Source organism: Ips typographus, linkage group LG6 (assembly GCF_016097725.1).
Source record: "Ips typographus isolate SLU linkage group LG6, UJ_Ityp_2.0, whole genome shotgun sequence".
Lineage (NCBI taxonomy): Eukaryota > Metazoa > Arthropoda > Insecta > Coleoptera > Curculionidae > Ips > Ips typographus.
In genome coordinates this window covers 10218106-10236344 of record NC_138427.1, presented here as the reverse complement: position 1 = coordinate 10236344, position 18239 = coordinate 10218106, and the positions used below count along the sequence as shown (strand labels likewise).

General features: G+C 32.9%; 5 protein-coding genes across 6 annotated transcripts; 1 reads left to right on the top strand and 4 right to left on the bottom strand.

Moving 5' to 3' along the window:
- Positions 1 to 92: 92 nt before the first annotated feature.
- On the bottom strand, positions 93 to 5706 carry LOC145730838 (ATP-binding cassette sub-family G member 1). The gene is made up of 11 exons (XM_081982282.1): positions 5263 to 5706; positions 2932 to 3049; positions 2352 to 2547; positions 2140 to 2285; positions 1848 to 2086; positions 1650 to 1742; positions 1476 to 1600; positions 1201 to 1369; positions 1008 to 1108; positions 792 to 947; positions 93 to 737 (listed from the first exon to the last, which is right to left on the bottom strand). The coding sequence occupies exons 1-11, from the start codon at positions 5351 to 5353 to the stop codon at positions 390 to 392; spliced, it is 1782 nt and encodes a 593-aa protein (XP_081838408.1). The 5' UTR covers positions 5354 to 5706; the 3' UTR covers positions 93 to 389.
- A 2135-nt stretch (positions 5707 to 7841) lies between these two features.
- Positions 7842 to 9513, bottom strand: LOC145730408 (uncharacterized). Of its 2 annotated transcripts, none has more exons than XM_081981603.1 (4): positions 9035 to 9513; positions 8782 to 8925; positions 8325 to 8450; positions 7842 to 8270 (listed from the first exon to the last, which is right to left on the bottom strand). In XM_081981603.1, exons 1-4 carry the CDS (start codon positions 9147 to 9149, stop codon positions 7927 to 7929), a joined length of 729 nt encoding a protein of 242 aa, XP_081837729.1. In that variant the 5' UTR covers positions 9150 to 9513; the 3' UTR covers positions 7842 to 7926. The 2 variants fall into 2 exon arrangements, with proteins under 2 accessions (XP_081837729.1, XP_081837730.1); XM_081981604.1 differs by having other exon boundaries at positions 8782 to 8982; positions 9035 to 9172.
- Positions 9514 to 10987: 1474 nt separating this feature from the next.
- Positions 10988 to 11973, bottom strand: eIF3k (eukaryotic translation initiation factor 3 subunit k). The gene is made up of 4 exons (XM_081983036.1): positions 11783 to 11973; positions 11510 to 11729; positions 11248 to 11455; positions 10988 to 11190 (listed from the first exon to the last, which is right to left on the bottom strand). The coding sequence occupies exons 1-4, from the start codon at positions 11833 to 11835 to the stop codon at positions 11021 to 11023; spliced, it is 651 nt and encodes a 216-aa protein (XP_081839162.1). The 5' UTR covers positions 11836 to 11973; the 3' UTR covers positions 10988 to 11020.
- On the top strand, positions 11953 to 12819 carry RpL40 (ribosomal protein L40). The gene is made up of 2 exons (XM_081983037.1): positions 11953 to 12108; positions 12321 to 12819. Exons 1-2 carry the CDS (start codon positions 11989 to 11991, stop codon positions 12717 to 12719), a joined length of 519 nt encoding a protein of 172 aa, XP_081839163.1. The 5' UTR covers positions 11953 to 11988; the 3' UTR covers positions 12720 to 12819.
- Positions 12820 to 13255: 436 nt separating this feature from the next.
- Positions 13256 to 17550, bottom strand: FIG4 (polyphosphoinositide phosphatase FIG4). Its single transcript, XM_081983034.1, has 11 exons — positions 17341 to 17550; positions 17062 to 17272; positions 16796 to 17003; positions 16508 to 16743; positions 16328 to 16442; positions 16035 to 16198; positions 15445 to 15939; positions 14873 to 15389; positions 14596 to 14808; positions 13598 to 13783; positions 13256 to 13546 (listed from the first exon to the last, which is right to left on the bottom strand). The coding sequence occupies exons 1-11, from the start codon at positions 17413 to 17415 to the stop codon at positions 13306 to 13308; spliced, it is 2661 nt and encodes an 886-aa protein (XP_081839160.1). The 5' UTR covers positions 17416 to 17550; the 3' UTR covers positions 13256 to 13305.
- Between the last annotated feature and the right edge of the window lie 689 nt (positions 17551 to 18239).

Genomic DNA, 18239 nt, shown 5'->3' with positions numbered 1-18239 from the left:
CTGATTTGTTACCTTAAACTGTGACAAAATGTTCTGGTCGTTTTGTTTTATCTGATTTTTGTAGGGTTTTAATGAAGTGTTTAAAAAGGAAATTGTAAACAGAATCTTTTATTTATGCTACGTTAAGCAAAATCGTTATAGCCTACAGCTTATATTAGATAATGTGTTACACAACTGGCCTTTTGTTGGTAGAACTACATCAGTTAAGACTTAAAGCACTTTCCCATTAAAGTCAAATTTTTTTCTAAAATTCGTCCTTTCGTAAAAAACAATTTAAAACTCACCTAAACATTTAAGTACAATGTAGCGCTTAAAAAGAATATCACATAATCAGACACCTCACTCCTTAATACCCCTACCAGTGTTGTATGTATAAGGGCTAATTTAAGTTACAAGTTACGAATTTTGTAGTTTAAACTTCCGAAAGCTAAAACGCGAAAAATGAGGAAATTTACGATTAACGAAACCACGTTCACCCAGAATGGAAGACTGGTCATGCCAAAATCCGATAATAACTCGTTTGGACTAGTGTACAAACAATAGTTTTCGTTTTCTGGACATATCAAGTCTTCCCGATTGAACGAGTATAAAGCCATCATCAAAGCTTGCATCGCACTAGCCAAATAGGAAAAATTGGACAGGAAATAGAACATATTGTTCATGTGAGGAAACAAGCAAAGAGAACCGTCCATGCATAATAGAATGCTTGTGGTGACAGCTCCGAAAAATGTTCCATTCTGAAAATTTGTTCATTTAGGTACTTGTTTTTAAATAAATTAAAGAATATTTACCACTGGGCTAACTAGAGTTCCATACATAGCACCCATTCCTGCCGCAATGAGCGCTACCATACTGTGTACCAGCAAAACCATAAAAAATCGGTTTACTTCTAAAGGTTGTGAACTAATCACGTATGTTCCAATAGTATACGACGTAGCAAATATAATCTGAAATCGACCAATATTATTTGTTAAGGTGTTACTTTTTAAAGTTCTAGAAGCTTTTACCTGCATGGGTAGATCTGCTGCTAAATAAGCCATATAGAATGTCCTCAGTTTGTACCAGCGATTAAAATGCTCTTTTTTGATTATTTTTAATTCATCAGGAACTGTAAGAAACCGTTAAAGTTGTTACTTCAGTTAAACTACTAATAAATTGTGATGATATGACTTTAGAGTTAAACAGAAAAAACAAACTTACACCTTAAAGCAGCAGGCATTAACGAAGTATAGCATAAGTAAACTACACTGACGTTTTGTAAAGAGCAGTTCTGAATAGCTTTGGAAGCATCATATCCGCTCCCTTGAAAGGTTATTCCCAAGAATATTCCCACTAGAAGATTGACGATAATCTTTAATTTGGCCACCGTCTAAAACCAGGTCAGGATTATAATTATTTCATTAGGTCAAGTATGCAAAGGTGCAAAAATCATGAATATTAATAGCTGAGATTACAGATGGTCAATATTGACTTACCCAATCTCTATAGCAGTAGACTATTTGTTTGTTCAAGAGTATGAAAAAACGATTCAATTCGGTTGGTCGTTTCCTTTTTGTTTCTACGTGTGGTATAGAGTTTAAACCATTTTCTGTTAAAGAAACTGCAAGAAAAGTGTAATTTAAGTTTCCTTTTATGTATGTGCTAATGACCTTCTAGAATCGAGCTACGCCAATGTGGTTCCTGTGCTGATATGGCTAATTTATCTATACTGACAGTTTGCTCTTCGCATAGAACCTCCAACACTAAAAAATAACTTTATAACAATCTAACAGCAATTAACATATCTAGGTTAATTGTTCATCATTAATAAAGTATTTCAGGAAAGTACAGTAACAAAATCCACTTACAAAAATCTGCTGGATTGTGATATTTAGGGCAAACGAAACCATGGGAAGCAAGGTAATCAACCGTATTTTCTGGAGCACCCTGATAAACGCATTTCCCGCTTGCCATCACATAAACATGATTGAACGTGTGATATAAAGAGGAACTAGGTTGATGAATCGTGCAAACGATTGTCCTGCCTCGTTCTGCTAAAGCTTTCAGCATTTCAATGCACTGATTTGAAGAACTGCTGTCTAAACCCCTAAAGTTTATATCAACTATAGTCAAAAATATGAAAACGTCGTAAACACTTACGTCGTTGGTTCATCCAGAAACATTATGGGGGGATCATCGATCAATTCTAAAGCAATCGAAAGACGCTTTTTTTGACCACCTGACAAGCTGCCACATAACGTTTTCTTTAATTTTAAAAGTCCTAAAGTGCTTAAAATATCATCAATCTTAAAAGCAAAAGTCTCATTTAGGCTTTTCTGTGTTCGCACAAGTTGCAACCAAAATTAACTTACCAACAAGTCGGTTTTATCGGGCGGTAAATTGGCAATTTTCAATTTCGTAGTCGAATGCATGATTTCGTAGACCGTAAAGTATGAAATCAAATAGTCGTCTTGTAAAATGTAACAAGATTTGTTCTTGTATTGATTTGCTCCTGTTTTTGACGTTTTGCCATTTTTACATTTTATAACTCCTTCCACACCAGACTGTCTAAAAATAAATGCAATTTTTGATTAGTTGAATGAATTATGGTAATAATCGTTTAACATATTATGGGATATAATGGCTAGATTTGAAAAATCATATTGTAAAGTAGGTAACTTTAAATTTTGGAAGTTAAGACGTCATGAATTAAGATTTAGTGTGCTAAATTAAGGAATGAAAAAATAAAACCGACTAATTAATTAACATTACAAAATATTTTTTAAACTAGACCGTTTGATAACCTAAAATCAATGAAACAACCTGTCCTTGCTCATTTGATAGTTAGACTATTTCAACAATACACTTGAACTTTACCACTGCGTGCTAAACTAGATTTTTCAATAAAGTTCAGTTTTTCGCTATTTTTTTCTTCAAATCACACATACTTACTGATAACCTGTTAAAATATTTAGCAAAGATGTTTTGCCAGCTCCTGAAGGACCCATAATAGCGGTCAATTCCCCAGATTTAAACAGTCCGGTGACGCCTTTAACCACCTTTTTGTAACCTGAAAAACAACTCTTCATCATATTAGGTTCAACTCGAAAATTGGTATAGTACTGATAAATTTCCATTTACTTGATTATCGAGTAAAAGTCAAAGCAAGTGCTGTTTATTTCTAATGACAACGTTAGAAGCAGTAAAAATTATTGAACTAATGATTTTTGATGAATTTTTTTCAGTCGTAAACTTATTTGGTTGGGTTGTTAAACTATCATCACAACATCGTTGAGGTCATTTTGTTGACAATATAAATGAATGCAACTACTAGTAGTATAGCTGTTTACCTGTCATCTAAATATTAAACTCCCAACTAGAATAATGGATGGAATTTTAAATTTACTCATTCCACGTGAGGTCATTGCAATTAGTTTAGACTATTATCAATCAAAAGTGCATAAAAAATCCTTGACCGAATAAAGTGTATTGAACTTTTGCGTACGCAATGGCTTTATATCATATGTTTTATCAAGTTACAACATAAAGGTAAAAAATACCTTAAAGAGGTGGACGTTTCTTGCAACAAAACCATCCGCAATGGTGACATCTCTTAAAACCTATATGTGAACTATTGTAAGTATGCCAGTCTTATATGGTGAGAGTAAACTGCTGATTCTTTACGTAACTTTCATTAAGATGTGATAATATCTTTGCGAAGGCTATCTTCAACGTCACAACCAGTCAGATTGTACATTTTCATGTCATTACATGTTCTGAAAAGTGTTTATCTACTTTCATTAATTAAATTTTAACGTAAGACTGGAGTAAATTTAATTGTTGATTTGCAATTTTTAAAACCTAAGAGCATCGAAAAAACTTGAAAGAACCTCATTTAGCAAGATCTACCTGGTTCCTGTCGTGCAAATTTTCATGGCAAACGGGTTGGCAAAAGTCTTGACCGTTTTGACCTTACCCATAAACATCAAAGTCCTGAATTTGCTAATCCTATGCTAACAATTTGTAATATAATCTGACAAACAATAAAAATGCCAAACGTGAACAATCAAAACAAAATCATACTCTGGTGGTATAAATCTTGTAACAATACAACCAATTAAACAAATATTTGTTTGATCAGTGTAGTTGTAAGCCACTTTGTGGCTAGATCGACATAATCAGTAATTTTTGCTATTTCATGTTAGTGAAACGTGATTATGTATATTCGGTTCATTGGTATCAAGACCTACAGATTTTGTAATGTGCTGTTACAAACAATCTTTTTAAACTTGTAATCAAGTTACATTAAGATTTATTGTATTATTTGCATACACCATTGTTTGAGTTTATGGATAGACTGACGTTTTCAAATTTTAAATTGCAATAACTTTCTGGCTGTGTCATTTCTGATAAAATTATTACCACGTACCGAACTTTATCTGAAAATTTGGACCATTTTCTATATTTCCTCTACCTTGTGAAGTTCACCGGTTTTATTGTGCTAATTAAAATAACATATAAAGTGCATCTGTTTTGAATAACTATAAGATGTACGTAGACGGGCAATTTTCAGATTTATGTTAATCATCCAGGTTGAATTGTTCTAATAATTTGTACGTCTACTGACATAATAGGATTAGCGTGAATTAAGTAATTATCGTTTATACCATAACTTGACATTATCATTTTGAACCAGTTTAATCAGGTTGGCATATGCAAATAGGTCTATTAAATGAGTAAAAGTTTTAATTTCAGTAGTTATTTTAATTAATTTTTAATTATCACGCTCTAACTTACACTTCACTTCATTTCCGGAATTTTCTGAACACATGAAAAATCAGTTTTTTTTTGCAAATAAGCACTTGCAAAACAATTTATTTAATTCGAGTTTCTGTGCATGGTTATTATGTTTTATTCGGCAAAACAGGTTTCTAAGTAATGTGTACGTTTCAACAAAAAAGAGTTTGGTTTCTTTTTCTATTGTAGTTTAACCATTAGTTAAGTACTGTATAATTTACGACTGTTCGTGCTGCAAAGTGTATATCAACTGTTAGTTTAACAAAAAATATACAAAATTTCTATAAGACACATTGGATACACTTTTATAAGCACTGTATCAAATTATGCTTATGTTTCTAGTAATTGAACCAATTGATTAAATATTAATTTAACTGACTTTGGTTTATGTTGTTCTTGGAATGTACGATGTTATGACATTTAATTGTTTTCTGACTAAAATCAATCATCATCAAATTAATAATTTTACAATAAAAAATATCTTACCTTTTCCTTGTCGAACTGTTAGCCAAACATTATCAAACTGAATATCCATGGCTTTATTCGAATATAAACTGAGTGGTTGTTTCTCTTCCATTTTTCACACAAAAAAAATACACTGCCCAACTTCAGTTAGCACTAATTCATAATACAGAAAACACAAAAATGGAGCTGATTTGAAATTAAAGCGGAACAGTCAAAACTCGCTCACTAGTTGGTGGATCGTGGTCAAAATGCGGTCTCACTTCTATTCTAACCACCTATATTGCATTTCAAGGATGACATGGCGCGCTTGGAATAGGTTGGTGGTCAATGTAAGCGACAAAACTGACTTGACCCTCAAAGAAGTTGCTAATTTGGATGTTAATCAGTCGATTAAAAGCCATATCTGTTTCTATTTTGTAGTCTGATAAGTCTAGTAAGCATAGATTAAGCAAGCTTATCAGTGCAATTTTTGAGCGTTTCTGATGAAACTTGTTTTATCAGAAACGCTTTATTATTTCTGAAAACTTGTTATTTTAATCACATGAACATAGGTGGTATAACTTGAGTTAACAAATACAATTTTGGAAAATTAATTTTACGTTCTTTAAATTGTTTAAAAAGTATGCATATAGTAGGCCCAAGGTACAAACTCTACGCACCAACTATTTTTTTTTAGAGCCTAATACATACATTACAAACTGCAGTGGCTCTCCTTGAAATTGAGACAAACACAACAAATATTTCACTAAAAATCCTTTTTACATTTAATTTTTGAAACAGTGACTGACAAAATGATAACCTTTATCATGTACAATTAAGTGCAGAAATATTGAAAACAACGTGCGGAAGTTTGTCGTTAGTGAATCTCTCGTGTTTTCTAATTAGTAGGCAGTTTAGGCAATTTTCAACAAATTTACGTTTTTTTTTAATGGGGGGACTTTGGCTTTAGGTGCATATCAAACCGGCAAAAAAAAATTAATGGTCAAGTACGGACACAAATATGTATTTCATGCAGTCTTAAATACTTAATTGGGCTTCAATTCTCATACTTAATTCTTCATACTTTATTCTTTTAGCGTTTTACGAGTAGGATTTAATCGAGAAATAATGCCAGCTTAATTGAGCATACGTGCAAATGCGTACTAGCTCATTAACAATAAATTATTAATACTTAAAGTTTATTTCAGTCATTAGAATAATTTCAATAGTCTGGGTCAACTTTTTGTCATTTATTTAAATACAGAAAAAACGTAAAATAACGTTTTATTGGTTTCTTTCCAAAAGGTACGTTGATGCGTAGTTTTACTGCGTCTATGTCCATTTATTTGTGTAAGTGGCCCATAAATTACATTAAAATAGTCAAAACATACTTATCATTTTTTTTCCGTGTAATCTTTATAAATTACAACCTAATTAAATGGTAATTTCACAATAGACAAAATCAATTTTTGGACAACTTAGTTTAAACTATTTCCTTCTATATCAATCGATGGCCTTAAAAGTGTATCTTCGACACCCTGTATTAATTGAGTTACTTAACCAATTATACTTGGACTAAAATCAGTAAATTACTGGGTTTTACGTAGATTCTCTAAAAAAAGAATAATGATTTTGTTTTTTTATGTATTTTTAATTTGTTAATTACTAGTTGGTATGTCTGTCTCGTGCTAAAACCAAAATAATGATTATAGTTTGTTAAAAATTGTTAACGGAAGTAATAATGATTTTAAATTATTTTGCTAATCGTAAGTGTGAACAATTGTTTTAATATTTTACCTACGAACTCAGTGAAAATAGCTATTTACGTATAGTTTTCCGTTACGTAATGAACCTCTTTACGCACAGTTGTGCTATCGCTCTAATGCTGGGAAAAATTGATTTTGTTTACATTTCTTCCTCTATCACGGTGTATTAGATGGAGATCATCGCGTAATGTAACTACCACTTTGCCTAGAATATTATCTGCAATAGCAAACACATCAAGTAATATTACTGAAGAAAATCTTCTTAATAACTGTAATGTCACCATAAATAATTATTTTAAGAACAACACTAATAATTATTTAAGTAACATGATTTGTGAATTTTTTTTATTACGTTATTATTTTCTTTTTTAGTGGCATAATACCTATGATAAGTACAAATATGATGTCAATACGTTGAAAATATACTATTTTAATGAACTGAATTATATGAATTGCGAAAACAGGACTTTCCATTTGGTCGTAGGTAAAGTATAGTACGTCACACGTGCTCTAAAGCATTTTACGTACTCATATCTCTCTCTTTACGCGGCTTCATGCTTAACTTTTTCCATATCGTGCATAAAATGCTTCTTACAGCACTAGTTACGTAATATACTATAAACTTAAGCCAGCAATAAATTTTATAAATCAACATTACATAAGGTCATAAGATTAAAATGCCAATTTTTACTAGCCATGTTTTGTGACTCTGTCCTGGATAATTAGTAGAAATTGTAGATTAAAGCACTGCATTAATAGCAATTAACATATTATTTTCCGTGATTATAACCTAATGCACGTCTCGTGTTTGATAATAAATACTAAAAGATTTCCTCGTGTACCTAAACAAGCGTGTGTAATATATTTGCATTTTTATTATTTAAGTTAGTAAACAAGTTAAACAAAATTGATTTATTAACTAAAAAATGTTACAAATCACCTAAAAAAAGCCTTTTAAATTACTAAACCCGAGTTTCTTCAATATTTCACCGTTAAAACTTTTCGCAAGCTGTTGAGCCGTTTGGAAGGCTTGTTCTCGGCCGGCCGCCTTTTTGTTGCCGCTTTCTTCAGCGTTAAAAGCGCCTTTTTCATTCTTGCCCTTTGAGCCGTACCCTCCATCGTAGTACACTTGGTTGCCAAAGCCGCCCCCGAGGAAGCCCCCATTTTTAAATGTCGCCCCCAGGGCATAGGCGCCGTAGTTTTCTTTTAAGTTGGCGTCCTGGTCTTTGTCGAAAAATTCTTTCTCTTTCTTGAATTCGTCTAGTTTACGAACGTTATGATGACCTAAATTGCATGTATTGTAGGTTAAAGTGTTTAATGAGTCCTAAATAAAATTACCTTTTGTATCATGTCCTTTTGCGTAGCTGCCTTGATCAACATAGTTATACCCTTTTTCACCACGGCCACTTTTTTGAGCATTAACATAGAAACCGTCGTCTTGTTGTGCAGCTTTGTTATTTCCTCCTAAAATTTAGTTTCGCAATTTTTAGTAACTTGAAATTAGAAAAATACATGAGAAATACCACTAGAAAATTGTAGCTATTAGCAGAAATGTTTAAACCACTAAGTATTGTATTTAATTATTTTTAAACAGTTTGAATAATTATTCCTTCTTAAAATTTAAATTTGATAAAAAAATTCATCATTAAATAATTTCGCAAACTATCCACCTTTACTACAGCCAGTTCTACATAAATTACCACTTTTTTTGTTTTTTTTTTCCAGTAGAAACAAAGTGCATAATATGTGTTTTATCAAAGTTTGGCTAAAGTACAAAGTTCCATAAAAAACTTACCTTCTTCTGCATATTCCTTTTGTTCGCGTTCTTTATTGAAATTTCCGGTTTGTCCTTTATCAGCCCTTTGATGGAAATTGTAACCTTTCCGTCCAGCTTCGCCTTGTACAGCCTGTTGAGCAGAATCAAACGATTTTCCACTTCCTGAAAATCGGGGCCAGTACATAGAGCGAATGTTAGGCTACCGTCCCTCCAGAATCACTTAAATTTTTATAAAAAAAGATAACAGCGACGGGATGAAAGTTTCGTTTACCTTGATCGTACAGCTGCGATTCTTCAGCGAGTAAATCAAAATCGTTTCCGTCAGAAAAAACACTCCCTATACATAATATACCTAAAACCACCCCTATAAAAACCGTTTCAAACATCTTTATTGTTCTTTTTAAACGGGTGTGATAGCAGCGTATGCAGAATATCTATTGACAGAAACTTCGGTAATCCTCGATGTTTTATAGATAGGCGTAACGAATATAGAGACATTGAACTAGATGTTTGTGTCCAAAAAAAATAGAAATTTCGCAATAGGTACGATTATCTGGGATATTTTACACACTCGGCTGGCTTCCTATTATTTGTGGAAGGTTAAGTTCAGCAGAGATCAGAACGGTGGGTAATCGTTTGTTATGACCGCAAACCGTAAATTTTCACGTAATACTATTACCATTAGTTTTTTTCAGGTTAAGATAATTTTCTTTTGCTGTACATTGGAACCCTTCTGTAGCAAAATAAATAATGGCGTTTTTTCAAAAACCTTTATGAAGCAAAATAAAAATTTGCCAAAAATGCATGTCTTTTTTTGTATTTTTGAAACTTTTTTATTTGAACTCCTATCAATTTCGCTAAACCGCCATTAGAAAAGGGATACAAAATACTACAAAATAAGCCAAAACTCGCCTCTCTAGCTCCTCACGTTACCGAGATATTGAATCTTAAAAAGTACTTAAAAAATATTTTTTTTGAAAAATGAAAAATTTTAAAGTACTCTTTTTGTGCTTATTTCACCTAATTTAAAGTCCTTTGGTATAAATATTCTCTTTGCTGTGCATTGGAACCATTTAAGTAGGAGTAAAAAAAAGGGAACAAAGTTCTACCGTCTTTAAACAAAAAATAAAAAAAGTTAAAATGTAAAAAGTAGGTATAGTTTTTGTTTCTAATGCAAATAATCACATTTTAATGTTTCAGACTAAGTAGTTTTGTGCTTTGTACCCATTTTTGATAGTAATGTTGAAATCTATTTGGCAGTTTCACGAGGAAAAAAACAATGTATGTCAAAAAACGGTAATAGATTACCCAATTAAAATATTTAATTTAATTTGAACCAGGTACCTACTTGAGGGTAAACCATCAAAATTGATAACACGTGTTAAATATATCAAGTAAACATACCTACAACTAATGGGCAATATTACATAAAAGTATAAAAGCTCCAATAACTACACGGTGTTTACGAAATAATAGGAATATGTTGTCAAAATGAAAACAGCTAGTCGATTTCCTGTACCAACATAAATATTTTTTTATTATATTTAAAACCCAAAGATGTTAATTGACAATCAACCATAAAACCGGCAGAAAATCATGAACGTAATTACCCAAACTTTCCAGCAATAATAAAAAGCCCAGAAAATAATTATTATATTTTTGTATGCACTACACAAGATATTATTTCATGCATTTTACATGCAAGATCGCTAGGTCAAGGCTAAATCTGCTCAATGCAATGACATAACATATTCAAGATTATTATTTGTGAAAATGTTAACCTTCCCTTTTAGGTAGCAAATTTCTAATAAACACAGGGCTATGGATATATGCGTTAAGTGCAAGCATATTATGCATCTTTGTTCAATTAGCATGATTAATTATTTAGGATCAGTTAATTCCTATAATTATCATTGTCCTTTCTTTGAAAGTCACAGTTTTCCACATTAGCCAAAGGTGTGTGTTCATTCAATTATCTTAACCGGAATTATTTGGTTATATTCTGACTAAAAAATTGGTTGATTATATTTTGTCTGTTAATTTCATGATTAATAGGAAATGATTATTATAATCAAAACAATAAATGTATGTTTAATGTGGTCCTTTAATAGGTATGCTGTTTTATAAAAAAACTCAATTAAAACCACTTGTCTCTTGCCAGTAAAAGCTGTGATGCAAAATGGTTTTTCTGGAACTAAATTTTACATAATAAAACAAGACAAACTATAGTTACTGAAAAATGTGTGTATTATATTATTTAGTGACATGAAGCCATTATATGTCCTACACTATCAAAATCAATCTTTTCACTGATATTTTTAGTTTTAATATTTTCATCCTGATTTCCAATGAAAATCAGACTGTTCCCTTCAAACTTCCATGCATATTTCTTAACCCAAACTTGCAAAGTCTTCTCATCAATGTCTCCTACAAAAAACAACAGTCAATTTTTCCTAATATATTTACTACTAAACATGTCCTTACCTAGAAGCTGAGCCAAGTGTTTCTGCTCAATGGACTGAAATGTAATTCCAACTACATGACAAACAAATTTTCTGATTGAATCCAAAAAGCCAGTAATCTTCTGAGTTAATTCAGGTGTTGTTCGGATTCTTGTCCAAAACAGTTGGAAATCACATTGTTCCAAAATGTCAGCCAAGTAAATAATCTGATTTATTGGATCAGTGGCCAACTGTAATTACAATGTAACTAAATGAAAATATGTATAGAAGAAATCTGAACTTACTTGTTTATCAGTCAACAAACACTTGCACAATATAAAATCAGTGTGAGGAAGGTTAGTGAGTGCCTTCAGTAAAATTTGGCAAGTGATATCAATATTGAAACTGTGAGGATTGAACTGATACAGTTTCAAAACAGCCAAATTGGCCTCAAGATCGTAAGTGTTTTCTTTTGACTGCATTTCCACATACCGTTCCAATGTAGGTAGATTATCAGGATTATATCTGCAATTTTTAACTTATGGATTGCTTTTTGCTTTAAAACCAAACCGCTTTACCTTTCAATCCCATTAAGCATTGTAGCAACCGTTTGTTTCATAATCTCCGCCATTATTTATGAAGTACACGATTTTCTCAATAACAAATATACCTACAGAAAAACTTTACTATAAAGAAAAACTTGAGAAAATGGAAAAATGGTGTTATTCCTAAAACTTTCTAACCTTAAAATCCCAAACGTGAATTTGGAACTGTCAATTAGTCAATGGAGTTAATTGTCACTGTCAAATGGAGGAAGTTGTCCATTTCAAATTGTCTAAACTGTCAACGTCAACGTCAATTTAGTTTCTTTTTTATCAAGAAGGCTGTGGCACACGTTTTGCAGGCAAGTAGCTTATCTAATATTTCTAATATTTCTTTACTAATTATATTTTTTGTTATAAAATTTACCTCTAAATAAATTTCTACCTCACTAGGTTTATGTTGCCGTATTTTTAGAGGTTTAAAACTCGCGCTAACCGTAACTCACCACATTTCTATAGTTGTGAGGTTAGTTTTCCATTTCCTCAACGTTAACGTTTTGTTTTTCTGTTTTAGAAACGCCACACGATGCAAATTTTCGTGAAAACCCTCACCGGCAAGACCATCACCCTTGAGGTCGAGCCCTCCGACACCATCGAAAATGTCAAGGCGAAAATCCAAGACAAGGAGGGCATCCCTCCCGACCAGCAGCGTTTGATTTTTGCGGGTAAACAGCTGGAGGACGGCCGTACTTTGTCCGACTACAACATTCAAAAGGAGTCTACCCTCCATTTGGTGTTGAGACTTAGGGGAGGTATTATTGAGCCTTCTCTACGTCTCTTGGCCCAGAAATACAACTGCGACAAAATGATTTGCCGCAAATGCTACGCCAGGTTACACCCTCGTGCTACCAATTGCCGTAAAACCAAGTGCGGACACACAAATAACCTCCGCCCCAAGAAGAAGCTGAAGTAGATTAATTTTTTAATTATTCTGTTAGAATTGTACCTTTCAGATGTTTTTATTTGAAGACTTCTGAATGTAAGGCATTTTAACAATACACATTTACTTGTAATATCTTTTTTTTCTGTGATCCTTTTTAAAGAATATTATATTAGGTCTGTTTGCAGAAAATCTCCAACTAGTAATCATTCATTGTAGTAATCAGAGAAATAGGCCTCATTCGTTTTCAAGCTCCATGAAGCGAGCAGCGCGTTTTTGACGTCACGATGACGAAATTTAGCAAAAGCATTATTTAACCAACTGTCAAATTACGTCATTGTGACGTCAAAAACGCTCTGCTCGCTCCATGGAGCTTGAAAACGAATGCGGCCATAGTTACATCCATTGGCCACAAGTCAGAAAACGTCATAGTCACGTGAGAATTCCAATGAAACTTGACATTTACTGTTTCCTGAGTTGGAATATCTAATTCTTTGATTAATAGTTGGAGATTCTCTCTAGGAACAGACCTATTAATTGCCTGTTTGGGCATCAACAAACAGTAAAACAATGATGTACAGTTTATAATATTTCTTAAAGCATTTTTTTATAAATAAAACTACTTGAGACTAGCATATCTAATATACACAGCCATATCTGCAGGTTTTGGGGCTTTAGGTCCATATTTACCCAAATTAACATAATTCTGATATATTTCTATAGATTTTTGACTGACTGTAGGAACCTTTACTTGATAGGCATCATCATTTGAAAATACTGACAAAGGTTTAATTACAGTATTACTGGGTGTGAATGCGCTTACTGTGGTACCATTTGCACGTTTACCAGTCAATACATATCTGCAAAAAAATGTATAGTAACTTTGGGACAGTACATTTTTGCGGTGTTACTTTTTATATGTTAATATATCTTCCTTTGATGGTTGTTTGATGCAAAAACCGTAAACCTCTTCTGTGGACGGAAATAATGACTTGAAGGTGATCGGCTCTGGACTAGAGTCTTTTGAGAATGTGTCTGGAGACCCGTCAGAATTCAGACTATCCTCATCGTCTGATGAGTCCTCATTACTACTGGAACTGGAAGACAAATATAATTTTAATACTGTGGAGTTGTTGCTGGTTTAAATAATATAAACTGCTCACCACGTCAACCGGGACAGTGATGGTTTTGGGTCATTTTTAAAACTACGCCATTCTGAAACGAATCAACAGATTTTAATGCGGTTTGTACCACATTAAGCTTGGTTTATTGGCTCTTTACTGATGTAAAAAACTTTTGCTTTAATGCACTCTAACTGCCTTATACAAGGTCTGAAAGAAGTGCGTGCAAAAAAGTGACATTTTCAAGTAGTCGTAGTTGATGAATATTGATTTATCCAAAAAAGATGACATTACAGTGCTCAAGCTCGAATTATATGGCAGCAGCTTTTTATGTATCATTTTAGTTGGGTGTAGATCCAATATTATCTTTTACATAATTTTTGAAGCAACCCTATGACTAATAAGACCATACAGGGTGGCTAAAGACAATGAAAGTGGAACAAGAACGTGCGCAAAAAAAGAAAAGTATTGAATTACAGCCACTTTACTAATAATTTTAACTTTTTTTTCTTACATAGTAAGAAAGGTAGTAGACTTGTTGTCTATTACCTAGAGGCGTTTCTTAATTAACGTCATGTGTCCAAAGAAATATCGATTTTTCCAGAAAATGCATAAAACACTGTTCAATCTTGAATTGAGCCATATTAGCAGGTTTGTATCTATCATTCAAATGCCGTTGTACGTTGAACATAATCTGAGTACTTTTCAGGATAAGCCCCATATTTGGTAAGACTTTACAGGGTGTCCAGCAACAGTGTGTAACTTGAAATTGTTAGCACAACACTTACCTTGTACTAGAGGCAGCTGAACTAGTAGAACTTTGGCCTGTTACGGATGGACTTTTAGCGGCGTTTCCCTTGAGTAGAACCTCTTCTCTTCGTTTATCCGGTCTTGTCCTAACGGCAAAAGGACTACAGTCCACAGTGCACACCGGCATAAAGTCAACTGAACTGCTTATTTGCAAAGCGAAAACGTCGGACAACATATTCAGTTCGTTCGGCCTAAAAGTTTTGTTATACTGAAAGTAGTTTTCTTCCAAATTTGATAATAAAAGTAATGTCTTACCTATAGTAATCAACATAAGAATCAATCATCTCAACATCATTAGAATGTACCTGAACGAGTTCAAAACAAGCCTTAGTCACATCGTTATAAGCATAAGGGAGACAATTAAAAACACCCTTATCCCACCATTGCGTCAATGATTTCAAAGTAAATATATTTGGCTTGTGATGGAAATAATAATCGCTGGCGTAATCCCAAATTTGGGGTTGACTTTCAACCGGTTTGAACAAGCCCAAAAACAAATTTATAGCATTCTGCTTTTCAGCGTCCGAAAATGTGTTACTGTAGTATCGACTCAACGTTTGCATGATATCGTTGCCTTGCGAGGTCCACGGAGCTGTTTTCCTGTAAGTTTTGATTCTGTGCACCAATTGGGAGCCGCCATATTGCAATGCTAAAGTATCTCCATGGTCTTCGTACAAAGACTCCAACATTCGCACGCAGTCAGTGTCAAATTCGAGTTTAGGTGTATCAATAACTCCTAAGGCGCAAAGTTGATATCCTAGAGCACACTTTCCTACAATTTCGTGATTTTTTAAAATTTGCTAGCAGTTAACGCAAAATAAGCTTACCAATAGCAAATTGGGCTGTATTCGTACGATCTAAACAATCAACGCAATTGGTTCGAACAATTCCAGTTTGCCTGTTCCATAACTTTTGATCGGAACGTCCTATAACAGTGTGAGGTTTCTGGTTGTAATAAGTACGCTGATTATGAAAAAAACCAACTTTGGACACGGCATTCTTTGCAATACCAGCCAGCAGTTCCATGACGTTGGAAGTACTTTTGTTTTTTCTAGCCATGTCGAAAGTTTTGTAAACAATTTGATGTTCGACCGGCAGAAATTGGTTTAAATATTTAACGGCCGTGTTAAGTTGATGGCTCAACATCGACTCTTGTGGCTTACGCTCGCGTTTTTTTACTAAATTCAAAATTACAATTGGGGCGCCGTATCTTTTTAAGAGTTCATTGAAATGCGCTCCTGCTGTTTCCGCAAAAGGATCGTAAAAGTCCATTGTTATCGCGGGTTTTCCTACCATTTTACCCATTTCCTGTTTCCAATGACCTAATGAGAAAGTTGTTTGATAATCATCAAATGTATGTTAAAACATTTACTATGACAATTAAGCTGTCCTACATGAAGAATTATTGAGAAAATACCTGGAATTGATCCACGCATTTGAACAAAGGACGTAAAGTGACCATTATTAAATGAAGACAATCCAGAATCATGCACGATTTGTTCTGTTTCAACTTCGTTGGCAACGTCGCCTTGAAAATTCGCTCCTCTCTTAAGAAATCTAGTTCCAGCATATTTACTGGATCTAATAACAAAATAGTAACCTCTTAAGTAAACTGATGTGATCACTTTCAATTTTAAATTTAAGTGCATCAATCAATGAATTCATGTTTCTATTTATACAAACTAAATTGTTGCTCAACAGTTTACTTACCTTCTTGCAATCAAAGTTAAATACAAAGGTCTACCAAAAACATTGATGTTGCTTTGACCAATAAAACCATGAGTAATAAAAATAATCCAATTAGGATGCAAGTCTGCTTTTAAAGCTAACAAATTGCAAAAAAAAAATTTAAAAGACTCTTAATACACTACAGACATGTAATTATTTTACCTTCACTAAGTAAATGTAGATTCCAAACAAATTTCTTGTGTGAATGTGCCCTAACACCAAAATACTGAGTTTCCTTGTTTCCATTGCCTTGTGGAAACATAGTTTCAGTCAGTAAACTAGAGTCATCATCATTTTGACTGATATTTGTGTCACTATTTAAATTCTGTTCCCGGGCAATAAACTGTTTTGGTTCTGTTAAGTTATGTTGCAAAGTATGAGTTAAATCATAACTGTAACTGTAATTAAGTGCTTTAAATAACAGTTTTGTATTAACAGTTAAGGACAAACCTAAAGTAAAAATTGCTAGCCAAATCAATACTTTGAAACATCTTCAAGTATCTTGATTCATCTGGATGGACAATTCTAACAGATTCATGAGGAATATAAATCATAGTTGTATCTTCAATTTTATAAATGGTATGATGACCAATTACAGCAACTTTTCTTCTTTTAGTTATGAGGATAATATAGTAACCCTCAACAAATTGTATAAAACCTTTAATGATTCCCATAATAGTTCAGATGATGATTTACTATTTAATCTACAGTCATACCAACAATCCCAAAAGCTGATATGTATCTAGATATACCGCTACTGCCAGACTTTCTGTTCCCTGACTCAATCATGTTGACTAGATCACCAATTTCTTCAGCTGAGTATTCCACTTTATCATCATAAATCTCCAAGTCTTTTGGTTCTGTACGATCAATTTTCAGTACTCGGAACCGAGTTTGAGTATTATTAGACCCCACTAAATAATATTTCTATAAAAAAATATCAGGTACAAAGCTAATAAAGAGAATATGTACAGTATCATCTCTGGATATATTACCGATTTAGTTTCATAAAGGGCCATTTTCTGTATAGAACTGATAATAGGGTAAAATTCGCTTCCACTTTGATTCATTTTTTTGAAGAATTTATTTTATTCCTAGTGTTTAATCCTAAAAGATCACTAATATGAAAATACTATTAAATATCAAAACAATAATCTCCTAAAAAGTAAATAAAGCACCAGCTGGAGCTGCTGTCAGTGTCACTGTCAATAATCTTCGATTTAAATGTGGTTAGGTTTCTTCTCTTCTTTTTGTTGGTCTTGTGGCATGTTTTCATTGACATCAAAAAAATTGGAGCAGGATTTGAAATTTCCATACTAACTTGTATATTAAACATGTATTTATTAAAAAACGTATAAACAATTTAAAAGTCTCGGTTATGTAAAGGTATAGGTATAGTAAAGATGTAGAGAAATATTTCAAAATTGTCCGTAGGCGAACAAAACTCGATCAATACAATCAAATCCTTCGACTGCATTAAATTGATCGAAAGTAACGAACATTTCAAAGTAACATATAATCACCAAACAGCAGTAGAGCAAATCAGTGATCTTCGTCATATACCACAAAATAAATGATACAAGTGGATGATACTCTGCGTACACTTCACAAAGAAATAAATAGGAATACATATTGTCTATAATTCCTTTTATAAACAGCTAATCTACAACAGAATTAAAAAAAAACTTGTTAAATGTTAAACGAAGATTTACTCTACCAATACTTACAGATTTTTTAAAACCAAAACTTCACGTAGTGTAAACGCGTTTCTATTTTATCAGTTTCTGAAATGCTGGGTAAGTGGCTTGCCCATTTTAGAGCCCGAATGGGTCATCTTTTCAAGACTAGGTAGAAAATCTTTATGCAGTCATAAAACTCCGTTAAAGACAGCTTC

Excerpts from the sequence above, each read along its gene's own strand:
- LOC145730408 (XM_081981603.1), bottom strand. The coding sequence starts at position 9,149 with ATGTTTGAAACGGTTTTTATAGGGGTGGTTTTAGGTATATTATGTATA. Across the intron at positions 8,926-9,034 it reads ATCGCAGCTGTACGATCAAG|GAAGTGGAAAATCGTTTGAT; the intron begins GTAAACGAAACT and ends CCCGATTTTCAG. Across the intron at positions 8,451-8,781 it reads AAAGGAATATGCAGAAGAAG|GAGGAAATAACAAAGCTGCA; the intron begins GTAAGTTTTTTA and ends ACTAAATTTTAG.
- RpL40 (XM_081983037.1), top strand. The coding sequence starts at position 11,989 with ATGGAGTTAATTGTCACTGTCAAATGGAGGAAGTTGTCCATTTCAAAT. Across the intron at positions 12,109-12,320 it reads CTGTGGCACACGTTTTGCAG|AAACGCCACACGATGCAAAT; the intron begins GCAAGTAGCTTA and ends TTTCTGTTTTAG.
- LOC145730838 (XM_081982282.1), bottom strand. The coding sequence starts at position 5,353 with ATGGAAGAGAAACAACCACTCAGTTTATATTCGAATAAAGCCATGGAT. Across the intron at positions 2,548-2,931 it reads AATATTTTAACAGGTTATCA|ACAGTCTGGTGTGGAAGGAG; the intron begins GTAAGTATGTGT and ends ATTTATTTTTAG. Across the intron at positions 2,286-2,351 it reads CCGATAAAACCGACTTGTTG|ATTGATGATATTTTAAGCAC; the intron begins GTAAGTTAATTT and ends TTTGCTTTTAAG.
- eIF3k (XM_081983036.1), bottom strand. The coding sequence starts at position 11,835 with ATGGCGGAGATTATGAAACAAACGGTTGCTACAATGCTTAATGGGATT. Across the intron at positions 11,730-11,782 it reads ATGCTTAATGGGATTGAAAG|ATATAATCCTGATAATCTAC; the intron begins GTAAAGCGGTTT and ends TAAAAATTGCAG. Across the intron at positions 11,456-11,509 it reads GTTTGTTGACTGATAAACAA|TTGGCCACTGATCCAATAAA; the intron begins GTAAGTTCAGAT and ends TTGTAATTACAG.
- FIG4 (XM_081983034.1), bottom strand. The coding sequence starts at position 17,415 with ATGAATCAAAGTGGAAGCGAATTTTACCCTATTATCAGTTCTATACAG. Across the intron at positions 16,744-16,795 it reads GCTAGCAATTTTTACTTTAG|TTACAGTTATGATTTAACTC; the intron begins GTTTGTCCTTAA and ends ACTTAATTACAG. Across the intron at positions 16,199-16,327 it reads TTAACTTTGATTGCAAGAAG|ATCCAGTAAATATGCTGGAA; the intron begins GTAAGTAAACTG and ends TTTTGTTATTAG.